This window comes from Ursus arctos, unplaced genomic scaffold (assembly GCF_023065955.2).
Source record: "Ursus arctos isolate Adak ecotype North America unplaced genomic scaffold, UrsArc2.0 scaffold_31, whole genome shotgun sequence".
Lineage (NCBI taxonomy): Eukaryota > Metazoa > Chordata > Mammalia > Carnivora > Ursidae > Ursus > Ursus arctos.
In genome coordinates this window covers 1,134,355-1,148,500 of record NW_026622997.1, presented here as the reverse complement: position 1 = coordinate 1,148,500, position 14,146 = coordinate 1,134,355, and the positions used below count along the sequence as shown (strand labels likewise).

Below are 14,146 nucleotides of genomic sequence, written 5' to 3'. Positions count from 1 at the left end.
TATCTCTTCAGATTTCATCTACTTTGGAAGCATCTTCTCATTCTCCATTTCAACTAAATCATCTGAAAGAGGAGACTGAACATTTCAGCATCATTCACCCACTCACACATACCTTACTCAATTACTTGTTCATTGAACAAGCACTCATTAAAAGTACATGCTAGGGGTGCCTGGGTGGTTCAGCTGGTTCAGCGTCTGCCTTCAGCTCGGGTCACGATCTCAGGGTCCCGGGATCGAGTCCCACGTCGGGCTCCCTGGTTGGCAGGGAGCCTGCTTCTGCCTCTCCCTCTGCCCCTCCCCCCACCTGTGCTCTCTCACTCTTGCTCTCTCTCAAATAAAATCTTAAAAAAAAGTACATGCTAAAGGAAACAAAATGTTTTATGTAAGATAGATGTGTTTTGAGTTTATGACTTAAATTATACTGTGTTATTTTTAAAGGTGAGGGGTACGAATGTATACATGTGCTTATGATAAATAAATAATAAAAGGATAAACCATAAAAGTAAAGAGGAAGAAAAGCTTACCTATGGGGAAGAGAGGGAAGAGAAGGAACAGGAAGAGAACTCCTTGAAAATATTTTATAGATTTCATATGTAAAATTTTATATTTCATATAATTTTTAAAAATGAAACATTTAAAATATAAAATAAAATAATCCCTAAACACTGAACAAGAAGTGAAACAAACTGATTTTAAATGTGTACCTGTTGGTGGCATAAGTACACAAAAGATGAATTATTTCCAGTGTCCTTAGAACAGTAATTTTTTTTGTATGTACCCAAAGATCTATAACAAAAAGAATGGGAAAACACAGGCACAAGCATGAAGCTGTTTATAATAATCATACTAGCTGATGGTAATGCCAGCATTTTAATTGAGGCTATTGTGTATATAATGTGGGATAAAGCAAATGAGTGTTTGATACTCTACCATTCCTGATGTCTTTTGAGAATTTTCCAAAAGGAGATACAGATGAAAGACAGATTAAGCCCCTGAAATACTGAATTTGAACTGGAACTATCAATATGAATTCACAATACATAGTTTATCTTAAATTTTTTCTTAGCTTTGAGTACTGAAAAGGCCTAGGAACTACGTCCAATAAAGCAACGAACACTCCTAGTACCTTATTTTTGGTCTTGACATACTGTTTCCCACTAAACAGAATCAAGGGGTCTTGGAAAAATGACTGATTCCAGGAGTGGGAAGGAATCAGAAGCTGAGTCTGTACCTCTTGTTATACCAGACGGCAAGAAAGCTATCGGAATGCCTAGACTCATCATAAATAGAGGAGTCAAACTCAACAGGCTCCTACTACCCAAAGATGAGACCAATGAGCTTCAATATGGATAGCTAAGTACAATGGATTGAAAAATATGAAATATATTTAAATCCATGAGTTCTAAATACTATTATTAATAACAATTGGCCACTGTTTTAGACAATGACAGCAAAATGAATTCATTGTTTTGAAACTGATTTTTAAAAATAGGTAGTGGGAGGGGCACCTGGGTGCCTCAGCTGGTTAAGCATCTGCCCTCGGCTTAGGTCATGATCCCAGGATCCTGGGATCCAGTGCTGCATCCGGCTCCCTGCTCAGCAGGGAGTCTGCTTCTCCCTCTCCCTCTGCCCCTCCACACCACTTGTGTGCTATCAAATAAAATCTTAAAAAAACCAAAAAACAGGTAGTGGGGAGGGAGTTAATCAATCATCTTGCTTCTTCTGTAAGAACCACTGGGTAACCAAGTAAGAATATAGGGGAAGTATCTCTTTATATAAATATTCTAGCTTTGTTAAATGAAGGACAACACAGTAAGAATATCGACATTCTGGAACCGCTAATGGATTCACAGATGTAGGTACTGAGGATCACGAGCTGTAACATCACAGAAAAAGAGACAACCAGATGTTGTAAGCTCCTGATAGAACACACCACCTTGCCAAGTTAAACTTCCCTTGTTCCCAAACCTTAAACTCGATTTTGATCAAGCCCCCAGTTTACTGCAATTTATAGAAAACGGAGAGGACAGAAGACATTAAACTACAGCACCAGATGCAGATGGCAAAGTCCTCACTATGGGACTCTATCTGACAAACAACCTGTGTGCTTAGTTTTTTTTAATTAATTAATTAATTAATTTATTTATTTTAAGTAATGTCTACCCACAAGGTGGGGCTTGAACTCATGACCCTGAGACCGAGTCACAGGCTCCTCTGACTGAGGCAGCCGGGTGCCCCCAAACTGATTTTTTTTTTAAAAGATTTTTAATTTATTCATTTGAGAGAGGGAGAGACAGAGCACAGACAGTGGGGAGCAGCAGAGAGAGAGGGAGAAGCAGACTTACCCCCAAACCAAGCTGGGAGCCCGACACAAGGCTTGATCTCAGGACCTGGAGATCATGACCTGACCCGGAGGAAGACACTCAAACACTTGAGCCCCCCAGGCACCCCCCCCAACCTGATGTTTTTAGTTAACTGCAAGTGGGGAGATAAGAAGGAAGAGGGGCCTATATATTAAAAGAAAGTTAAGAGACATATCAACCGATCAAAATGTGTTTTCTTCTTGGGATTCCCAACTCAAACATACAAGCCAAAACAAGATTTAAAAATCCATGATATCTTTGAAACAACTAGAAACGTGGTATTAAGGGATTTTTGCTAATTTTTTTAGGTGTGATAATACTATTATGGTTACATTAAAGAAATTCCTTAAAGTCATGCCTCTAAGAATTCATCTTTTGAGCTATATAGATATTTACATTTGAAAGAATATATCTGAGATATATTTCAAAATTATATGGAAAAAATAATATGGAAGTGAGTAGAGTTATAAATGGACAAGATGGTCATGATTTGATAATGTTGAAACTGGGTGGCAGGTTCATGGAGATTCATTATACAATTCTTTTATATAGATTTGTACTCTTTCATAAAACATAATAATAAAACATAAAAAAAGAGGGGCACCTGGGTGGCACAGTGGTTGAGTGTCTGTCTTCGGCTCAGGGCGTGATCCCAGCGTTCTGGGTTCGAGCCCCACATCAGGCTCCTTCACTGAGAGCCTGCTTCTTCCTCTCCCACCCCCCCCCCCCCCCGGCTTGTGTTCCCTCTCTCGCTGGCTGTCTCTCTCTGTCAAATAAATAAATAAAATCTTTAAAAAAAATAAAAAAGGGGGCGCCTGGGTGGCTCAGTTGTTAAGCGTCTGCCTTCGGCTCAGGGCGTGATCCTGGCGTTCTGGGATCGAGCCCCACATCAGGCTTCTCCGATGGGAGCCTGCTTCTTCCTCTCCCACTCCCCCTGCTTGTGTTCCCTCTCTCGCTGGCCGTCTCTATGTCTGTCAAATAAATAAATAAATAAATCTTTTAAAAAAAAAAAAAAAAAAAAAAATAAAAAAAATAAAAAAGATAAGAATTTGGGGCTTTTAGTTGGTAGTGTGTAAAAAAAAAAAAAAAAAAAAAAAGAAAAAGAAAAAGGAAGCAACTTACAAACCCTCCTAGTTAAAAGACAATTTGGGCTTTTCCTGTAGGAGCCGCCAGGTTGAGAAGAGCCTGGCCCTTTCTTCTCCCCGCCATGGTGTGTGCTCATCCACTGATATATGTGTACTCTGAAAAGGGGTAGTCATCTGGCAAAAATGGTACTTTGCTTGCTGTGTTCAAGGCTCCCATTTGACCTGATATTGTAAACTCTGTTCACACCAACTTGTGCAAAAACAACAGATGACTCTATGCTGTCAGTGAATTAGCAGACTGTCAAACCAGTGCTCAGTCTTGGGGTACTGGCCAAGCCGTGGCTCGAATTCCTAGAGTACGAGGTGATGGGACTTGCTATTGTGGCCAGGGTACTTTTGCAAATATGTGTCGTGGGGGCCGCACATTTGCACCAACCAAAACAACACAGAAGCGATATGCCATCTGCTCTGCCCTGGCTGCATGAGCCTTTCCAGCGCTGGCCATGTCTATAGGTCACGTATTGAAGAAGTTCCTGAACTTCCTTTGTTGGCTGAAGACAAAGTTGAAGGCTACAAGAAGACAAGGAGGCTGTTTTGCATTTTAAGAAACTTATAGCCTGGGTGGCTCAGTTAAGCGGCTGACTCTTGGTCTGGGCTCAGGACATGATCTCAGGGTCCTGGGATCAAGCCCTGTGTTGGGCTCTGCACTCAGCAGGGAGTCTGTTTGAAGATTCTCTCCCTCTGCCTATCCACACCTCCCTCTCCCTCTCAAATAAATAAATCTTAAAAAAAAAAGAAAGGGAGAAAGGGAGAAAGAAAGAGAAAGAGAGAGAGAGAAAGAGGGAAAGAAAGAAAGAAAGAAAGAAAGAAAGAAAGAAAGAAAGAAAGAAAGAAAGAAAGAAAGAGACAGAAACCAACTTAAAAGCCTGGAATCACACTGAAGCTAAACCTGAACGTGAAGACCACGTGCTGAACGCCATTCTTCACCAGGCCAAGAATCACAAGCTCCGGATGGATAAGGCAGCAGCAGCCTAAGAAGCCAAATCGGATGAGAAGGGGGTTCTGGGCAAGAAGCCTGTGGTAGAGAGCCGCCTGGGTGGCTCAGTCAGTTAAGCATCTGCCTTCTGGCTCCTTGCTCAGCTGGGAGCCTGCTTCTCCCTCTACCTGCCACTCCCCCTGCTTGGGCTCTTTCTCTCTCTGACAAATAAATAAATGAAATCTTTAAAAAAAAAAGAAAGAAAGAAAAAGAAAAGAAGCCTGTGGTAGGGAAGAAAGGAAAGAAGGCTGTTGGTGTTCAGGAGCAGAAGAAACCTCTGGTGGGGAAAAAAAAAGCCACAGCTACCAAGAAACCAGCAAGCTGAGAAGAAGCCTGTAGGAAAGAAACCCACCACAGAAGACAAGAAGCCGGCTGCATAAACTTGAATTTGTTTGTTCCATAACTATTGACTCATTTTGGACAGCAAATTCTGAATAAAGACCTGATCAAAAGCAAAAAAATAAAAAACTATTTGATACCCACACAATGAAACCTATGTCCGCTATATATATGGGTTACATGTAACTCGGAAATATGTCCAGAACGTAATACTAAATTTAAAAGCAGTGGCAGTTGATATGTTCAGTACGATTATATTTGGGCATATACGTGTGCTTCTCCAACAAGCACATAAAAATAGTAAGTTTTGTTTCCTATACTAATTTTTTTTAAATGTACATTTAAAATTTTCTCTACTGCACGTGGCTTTTGAATCATTTTCCATTGGTTTCAATGTAGAAGTTGTTCTCCTGCCTTTAGGATAAGAGGTCAGGGTCAGGGAAGTTGGTAGAATTGAGTTAGAATGAAGAAACTAAACCATTTAATAGGAGAAGGATTTTCAAAAATTTTAGTACAAAGAAGTGAAGGAAGAAGCATAAGGTTAAAATGGTGTGCTTAGAGGAACAGGTTAAATGTGGAACAAAAGATCAAGGGAAAGGTAGGCAAAAATTTTAGTGATGAGGTTCATTTGGAAAAATACAAGAAGACATTTCCTATCCCCCCCCCCCCCCGGGGGGAATGGAATCTCTTCACCTTTCTCCTAAACAGGGGGCAGCTCCCAAGGTTCAGAATTGAGCCCACCTGTTTTGGTGGGAGCTGGACCCCTAGTGAGTCCTCTCCTGCCGCCAGATAAGCTGTCTGCCCCTGGGCCCTTCCTGTCCCTGTAGGAGGACTAGGACGCAGGGACAATGACATAAATTTGACCAGGGTGACACATGCTGAGAGTTTTAGAGCTTCGATCCCAACATTAATGGAGAACATAGAACCGCTGGACAGAAAGCAGAGTTTCCCTTGACCTGCAATGGCAGGGAATAAAAGGACAGGGAGAGGAATGCAACTCTGGCCAGTATATCTTGGCCATTTCCCTCACTTCTCCTGAGAGATCTCAACTCTCTTCTCTCTGGAGAGAATACCCGCCTTCTGATGATAGATCATTTCTTTCTTATCTCACCTTTCCTCAGAGATTATCCAGCTTCCTCGACAAGCCCTCCAATCCAGGAACAGCCTCCTCCCTATACTCTGGGCTGCTCCCACACCCGGGCCTGCAGCTCCTCGGGCAGGACAGTCAGGAACTGCTCCAGCACCGGCAGCTCCAGGATCTGCTCCTTGCTGTGGGTCTCCGGCCACAGCCACTGACCGCAGAGAGCCTAAAGCTGGACTTCAGAAGCTGAAGGGAATCCTCCCAGCAGAACTGCCTTAAGTTTTGTCTGAAGAACTCCCGTCAGAAGCACCAATTCTGTGCAAGCTAAATTCTGTAACTAGTTGACATTCCTTCTGTTTGCAGCCCAAAAGGGCTTGACTGAATCCATTTCTAAGCAAACTGCTCGGAAGACTGGCTCACTACAACAGTAGGGGGAGGTAACACATAACACATTACTGTTAAGAGATTAACGCCAAACTAAGAACATACTTAGGGTGAATCGCTGTGGTCAGGCCAATGATTTGAAGGTAAACATGCTCTGTAAAAGATAAAACAAGCACAAAATGTCATTAGAATAATGTCAGAAAATTAAGGAAAAAACAATTCAGTTACTTTAGGATTAAAGAACAATACTAGTGGCTTTTAGATCTAGAAAATTCAGTGACAAATTCAGATAATGTGAAATACTCAGATAATGAATAAAAACAAAGCAAACAGCTTTGCCTGCTTAAATTGCCTGCCACAGATTAAGTCAGTTATAGTTACAAATCAACTTCTCTGTGCCAAGAATTGTGCCAGATACTTTCAAAAGCATTTTTAGTTTCAGAAAAAAACAGTGTGCGTGTCAGTCAATGTGTCCCACATTTGAGTCAGGGGTCCCAAGTCAATTAACCAAGGCCCGCTTTGTACACAAACCCAGTGAGTATTTTTCAGTCCTTTGCTTCCCAGATGCCTCTGCAGCACCTCACGCTGCTAGCCACTCTCAGTCTGGTAAGAACTACAGTCTTCTGGCTGTTTTCCATGAGTTGGTTTTTGTAAAGTGCTTAGACCAATGCCTAGCGCTCAGGAAGTATTAAATAAGGGCTTGTCAAATAGCTCATTCCTAAGTCTACTTTATGGCTCTTCTTCACCTTGCCAAGAATGTCTGGTTATCCTAAGTTGAGACCCAGCCTCCTTCTCATTCCACATTCATTCTGGGCAACATTGTCCATTCAGTAGCATCTGAGAACTGAGATGCTGTCACCTAAGAACTCCTAAATCTGATTCTCTTATCCCAATCTTGCTTTGGAGCTCCAGACCATTATAGTCCAATGGTGTAGTAGACACTTCTGCTTATACGTCTTAAAAGCATCTCAACACCACTAAAAATTAACTCATTTCCCCCGTTATAATCAATGCCTCCTCCAAAATTATCCATTTCTTTCTTTTTTTGGACCCTTTTTTTTTTTTTTTTTAATGGCACATGTATGGAGCACCTGGGTGGCTCAGTCAGTTAAGCATCTGACTCTCGATCTCAGCTCAGGTCTTTATCTCAGGATTGTGATCTCAAGCCCTGTACTGGGATCCATGCTGGGCATGGAGTCTACTTTAAAAAAGGGGGGGGGGACATTCATTCACCTAATCATCTAATCCAAAAACCTATCTCTGAATATATTTTATTTTTTAAAGATTTTATTTATTTGAGAGAGAGAGCAGGGGAGGAGCAGAGGGTAAGTGACAAGCTGATGCCACGCTGAGCGTGGAGCCCTTCACGGGGCTGGATCCCACCACCCTGAGATCACGATCTGAGCCGAAATCAAGTTGGACGCTCAAAGGCTCAAACTACTGAGCCACCCAGGGGCCCCTCCCTGACTATATATTCTTTTAAAAGTTTTGTAATGCTTAGTATATGCCAGGCAGTGTGCTCAGCACTTTTTAGTCCTTGGTCATCAAGCACAGTACATCTACCTTTCCCACGTAATTCCACTCCACCCCTCTTCATCTCCACAGCCACCGCCTTACTCTCGCCAACTTAGAGTACTGGCTCTTTCTGCGACAGCTGCACGTCTCTTCCCTCCTGCCTCCGGGCTTGCTCCCTTCCCATTCCTCCACCACGCTGCTCCCAGAATGGTCCCAGAAGCCTAGCAGGATTACGTTACTGCCCTGCTTAGACAGCTGTCCGCTCTCTGCGGAGCGGCCCTTCCCACCCACGGGGCCATGCCGCAGCTCACGGGGTGCCGGCACGCCGACGAACTCTACTGAGGTGGCCGAGCAGAGCTGCGAGGGCGGAAGCCCGGGGCGCGGGCTCTTCCGCAGGGCAGTGTGCCCACAGTCTGGGTACGAGCTGTTACATTAGAAATGGAGACGCCACTGCCTTTTGACGTCTGCGTTCTTGGAGCAGTCCAGTCATTGCGTACTTCCCCCTCCGCCCCGGCCACACCACACCCACGTCCCCCGCGGCAGTTTTCTGCTCCGTCACACGCCGTCCGTGCCAGTGGCTTCCTATTCGTTCCGCTTACTGTCTCCTGCTCGGGGTCTGGCCTCGAACTCGCCACCCCGCACCTCCAAAGGCCCTCGAGTGTGCGACGTTTTACTTCCTCGAGGCCCTCACGCTGCTTTGCGATAGTTCACCCGCCGTCCTCCCCACACTGGAAGGCACAGCGCCCCTGTCATCTGGCGCGTCCCCGTTCCAGAGCCACGGCGAGCGGCACGTACAAGTGTGTGCTTGAGGGACGGGCTGGCTTCCGTTTCCTTTGCCACAGAAGCGCCCCCGGCACGTCGCTCCGGCCCGCAACAGTCGGCGCGGACCCCGTCATCGTACCTGAGGGCACCAAGCCTTCACCGCACAATATGCAAGACCGTGGGCCATCACCCCAGGAGACCCGCCCACGGAACAGAAAACCACCCGCCGGCCTCAAGGCCGCGGCCACACAGCGTCCGCAAACCCGCGCCCCGCTCGTGCACGCGAGCGCCGACCCAGGGGACCCACGCGAGGGAGAAGCGCCGAGCCCGGCACGCGACGGCAGCCCGGAAGTACATCACGACGCCGGGGCGCGCCTCCGCCGGCTCCTCGCCGCCTCTCTAGGAAGCCTAGAGGACCCGTCATCTCAGTGGTGGCTGGGCTCGCACCTCCGGCGTGGGGCCCTCGCCAGCGCCGCGGCCTGGGAATGCCTCCGGCAAGCGGTCCCCCAGGTGGCCAGCGGCCACTCTGCCTGGGCCCCCAGCTCTCTGCCCGACCGAGGACACCTGTCCGCTCTCACGGAATGCTGCGCTGCCTTCCGTTCCCCCAAGACTCTGGTCGTCCGCGGTCCCAGCCCGCAGGGTCCCTGCAGATCCCCTTTGTGCAGAGCCCACTGTCCATGGGCCCCCAGGGTCCGAAGCAATAATCAGCACCACCCCGAGCAAAGCGGCACGCGGGCTTGCTCTCCACCGTCTCAGGGCTTGTCCTTTGGGTACCGGAACCACTTAGAGATCCCCCACTGTACCACGTCAGCAGAAAGCCAAGGGCACGCAGTGCTGGGGACATGGCGGCAGGATCAGCTGCGGCCGGAACACGGCTCTGGTTCCGCAGCCAGTGAAGTACGTGCGTCAGTTATGGTAACTTACGAAGCTACCTGGCACAGGATCCGGTCCCCATTCATCTTGCTTAAGCTGGCTCACCCTCTGCCTCATTCCCGCAAGGTTCTCCGCTGGTGCCCTATACTCCCACTTCTCCTCCAGTTTACAAATGAGCATCCCACACTAGTCCATCAGTCCCTATTCACCGAGATGCTCCTTACACTTCTGAGAGGTCATCCACCTTGTCTGGTAAACCATGACCTCAACAGGTTCACGTTCGGTAACTAGCTATCTTAACTGTTTTTATCGTTGTTGTTTTGGGGGGATCTTTTTAGGGGGAGTGTGGTTTTGTAGGCATACCCACCCTTTCTTACCTAACCCAACAGATGTGTTAATAAGAATTATTTCAAACCAGGCAGGTGGTGGCTACACCGCCATCTCCCACAGCCTCCTTCATAGATGTTCTACCTGAGCTTTCATGAGAACACTGTATTCTTTCTGATTCTCTCATCTTCTATCTCCTCAGCTGGGAAAGTCGGAAGTGGAAAGACCACCCATCCTGTTCCGCCTCTTGTCTGGGTGTAATTATTAATACCCTTTCATTCTCAAGTGTCCCAGACTGGGCAATAAATTATATATGGTTAGGTACCTTATGTCTGACAACCACTGATAAGCTAGCTAAAATGCAGATTCCCAGGTCCTGCCCTCAGAGACATTCAGCCAGTCTGGGGTAGTGCCCAGGAAACTGGAGTTCAAACAGCGCAGGTGATTCTAACACAGGTGTACATTCAGAAAACAGTGGCTTCATCATAGAGCGGAGACGTTCGCATGGCAAACTGGGTGTGGGTCCACAGGGACCTAAAAACAAAAATCAGTAATTTATACACTGTGCTCTTCTCCTCCTTCTCTTTTTTATGTAAAGCACTGAAATGGGTGAGGAACAAAGAGCAGTGGCTGTTTTCACTGCTAAGACACGTGCACCAACTGAGACACAGAGGGATCTCTAATAACAGCTAGTATAAAGATAAAGCACATTTCTTGGCAACACTGTCTCCACGTCTTCTTCTTTTACTTTCTCTTTGGTCTCATCCAGTTTTAATGTGTAATTTTGCCGAAGTCCTTTTCATGTTCTCACATTTTGTTCTTCCCCTTTCTCTTTCCCTCCCATTTTGTTGCTGCTGTTGCTATTTGCAGACGCCTAAAACGTGTCCCAGGCTCCAAGTCTAAGTGTCTATGAAACTTTCATAGTTTTGTTTTTAAAAATTTTAATGCGATTAAAAAATAGATCACTACAGGGGGGCCTGAGTGGCTTAGTCGGTGAAGCATCTGCCTTCAGATCAGGTCATGATCCCAGGGTCCTGGGATTGAGCTTCTCCCTCTCCCCACCCCCTCGGGCTCTTTCTCACTATCTCTCTCTCACACATAAATAAATTCTTTAAAAAAAAAAAAAAAAAAAAAGATCACTACAAGTATTTAACCACTTAGGGCTTCACTTTTCTCAGGTAGGTATGAAATGGGTACACTCAAAATTTCTTCCTAAGGGTAACATCTCTGATTCTGTGTTAAAAAGCCCCTATAGCACAACAAAATACTTTCAGTGACCCCATTATGCTTACCAAACAAAGACCAAACGCACAGCAAAGTGTTCAAGGCCCTCTCAACCTGGCCCCCACTCCTGCGCTTCCTTGCAGGAGCTCCATGACCTGGCCAAACTGGAAAACGCCTGGCTCTTGAGCATACCTTAGTTGGGCCTTCCTCACCCTGTTCCCTCTGCCTAAAACACCTTCCTCTATCCTCCATGTCCTTCTACAAATAATCTACTTTTCTCCCAACTTCTAACTCAACATTTAACCGACACACACGTATACTAGTATAGATTTTATATTTCAAAACTGCTCCTGAGAAAGTACTTCATATTTTATAATTTTGACTTTAGATATACTATTTTTTTAAGATTTTATTTATTTAGGGACACCTGGGAGGCTCAGTGAGTTGGGTGCCTGCCTTCGGCTAGGGTCATGATTCCAGGGTCCTGGGATCGAGCCCCACATCGGGGCTCCCTGCTCAGTGGGGAGTCTGCTTCTCCCTCAGCCTCTGCTCTGTTTGTACTCTAATAAACAAAATTTAAAAAAATTAAAAGAAAACATATTTAAGGGGCGCCTGTGTGGTTCAGTCGTTAAGCGTCTGCCTTCAGCTCAGGGTTGATCCCGGAGTCCTGGGATCAGGCCCCTCATTGGTGTCCCTGCTCCACTGGGAGCCTGCTTCTTCCTCTCCCACTCCCCCTGCTTATGCTCCCTCTCTCGCTGGATCTGTCAAATAAATAAATAAAATCTTTTAAAAAAAGAAAAGAAAAGAAAACATATTTAAGATTTTATTTATTTGAGAAATGAGCAAGCATGAGTTGGGGGGGGCGGGGAGAAGCAAAATCCCAGTTGAGGAGGGAGCCCAACATGGGGCTCATCCCAGGACCCTGGGATCATGGCCTGAGCTGAAGGCAGATGCTTAACTGACTGAGCCACCCAGGGGCCTGGACTTTAGATATACTTGTATTTTAAAATATCCTCAGAAATAACTTTTGTCTTATAGGAAAAATATAAAACAATGTTCTACTATAAATTATGTTTTTTAAAGGAAAAGTATTGTCAGATATAGAAAACAGGAGTCATTTCCAAATATAAAATGTGGACAGAGACTTGGTTCTCCTTGAGTCCTGACCTTCAAATAAAAATTACAGTGAAATAGTGTCTTCAGGGCTCTTATACCCACAGCCCTAGACAAATTCTGGTTGCAAAATTCTCAGCCATTTCTTGACATACAGTGTCCAATCTCCTAACAGTCCTCAGAGCGGTGCTGGACCATCCCCCAAGAACCATAACTGGATATGAATCAGTATTTCTTACACCTTGCTCAGCCATAAAATTGACTACTCTTTCAGATTGGACTTTCAAAGGCATAGGGAGGGATGGCTACTGGTTTACGGATCACCTGAAAGGAGATCAATGCCAGAGACTTCATGGGTTGAATAAGAAGAGCCAGGGTAGACACAGAAAAGAGAGAAGTGAGGGTAACGTAGGAATGTAAAAGGGAGACAACTGAGACAGAAACAGTGTGCGGCCCTACAGGCCATTATCCACAGGCTACGGCAAACATCAGTGATCAAGTAATGACAAATGTGCACCCTAGATAAGAGAATTAGCATAAGCGAATTAGAACAATTAGTATCAGAGAACAAGTAGTTTGGTGAACTGTAAGTCATTTAATGATGTCAACCATCACTGCATTCTAAGTGGTGTATGTCTCTACAGCATATATGACAGCTTTTGTTTCTTGGTATTTCACCAGTTGTTGAGAAAATTTAGAATTTTTGAGAAGCTGTGAACAAAACAAAACAAAAAGACAAGCACAAAACAAACCAAACATCCAATCTTCAACTGTAGGTGTAAAAACAGTCCATTAGAAATACAGCCTTTAAAATCCTGATCTGTTCATATTTTAAATCTTTTAAGAGCTGATATAATCGAATTACCCAAACATGCTGCTCCGGCATATGCAGCGGCGTCTGAGGTACTTACGAACTCAGGTTATAATAGCATATGTATTATATTACTACATGGAGTATGTAATTACTGGAGAAGCTGATTTTTATTTCAAACTTGTCTACTATATTTTCCTTAACTTCACTTTAAAATCCATATGTATTTCTTTTGGAAATAATTTAACCTCAACACACAGTAAAATACACTGTTGAGAAAATGTAAGAGTTTTGATAAGACCTACAATTAGCCACAAATGGCGACAGAAATGGTTTGAAATATTATGACTAGGATACATAATAGAGCCAAATACACAAGACTGAAAACCACCGCCATCACTTCTGCATTTCTCTGCAGAAGAATTAGGTACAACTCTAGTTGCCCAAACCCTGTTTCCTAGCTCATGTGGAAGCTGTTGTTTTTAAACAGAATTTGGCTTGAACCACATTTGGGAGAAGAATGAAACAATTTGCGACCTTTTAAAATAGAGATTGTACATCTACGGGAATGTGTTAAAAACTGTGGAGCCCCAACAGATGAAATACTGTCCACTTGTAAACAGAACAAGGAAGCTCTGTTACTCTAAGGACTGTACTGTTTGGCAAACACGGCAAGGGGTAGCACAGTGCAAACGGGAGGCCATCTTTCTGGGTAATAGAGGAAATAAGGTGATATGTATTCACGTTTTCTTGTATTTACATAAAGAAACACTGAAGATATGTAAGATACTAGAGAAATGGCTACCTATAAGGGAAAAGATAGGCTCCCTTTTTAATGTTGTTCTGATACTTGAGTCGGATGAAGAACGAGTTACCCTTCTTGAAAAGTCCCTCTAAGTAAGTTAAAATTTAAAGGTTAAAAATAATTGGGTTGCCTGGCTGGCTCAGTCAGTGGAGCACGCAGCTCTTGATCTTGGGGTTGTGAGTTTGAGCCCCACATTGGGTGTAGAGATTACTTAAAAATAAAATGCCCCAAATGAGGGGTAAGTGGTGAGTCTTTCCTGGAACTCCACTGTAAACTGAACAGAGGAGCTGTGCATTTATTGAAACACACAGATGGGAGGCTTTGTTGAGCTAAAAAGCAAAAGCTCAGTGCCTTCTAAATCTTCTAAGTTCCATATGCTAGTAATTTCTGTTTGGAGATAAAATGCCTCCAGTGGCTTAGTAGAAAGA

The 14,146-nt window shown here is 44.5% G+C and overlaps 1 protein-coding gene across 1 annotated transcript in view; it reads right to left on the bottom strand.

The window, feature by feature from the left end:
- The window catches only part of LOC113248160 (uncharacterized), a 47,030-nt gene that overhangs the window by 14,340 nt on the left and 18,544 nt on the right, over nt 1–14,146 (bottom strand). The window contains exons 8-9 of the mRNA XM_057304781.1: nt 7,906–8,227; nt 6,002–6,115 (exon numbers count right to left, since the gene is read on the bottom strand). Coding sequence (XP_057160764.1) covers nt 6,002–6,115; nt 7,906–8,227 — 436 coding nt within the window. The remainder of the gene's footprint in view (nt 1–6,001; nt 6,116–7,905; nt 8,228–14,146) is intronic.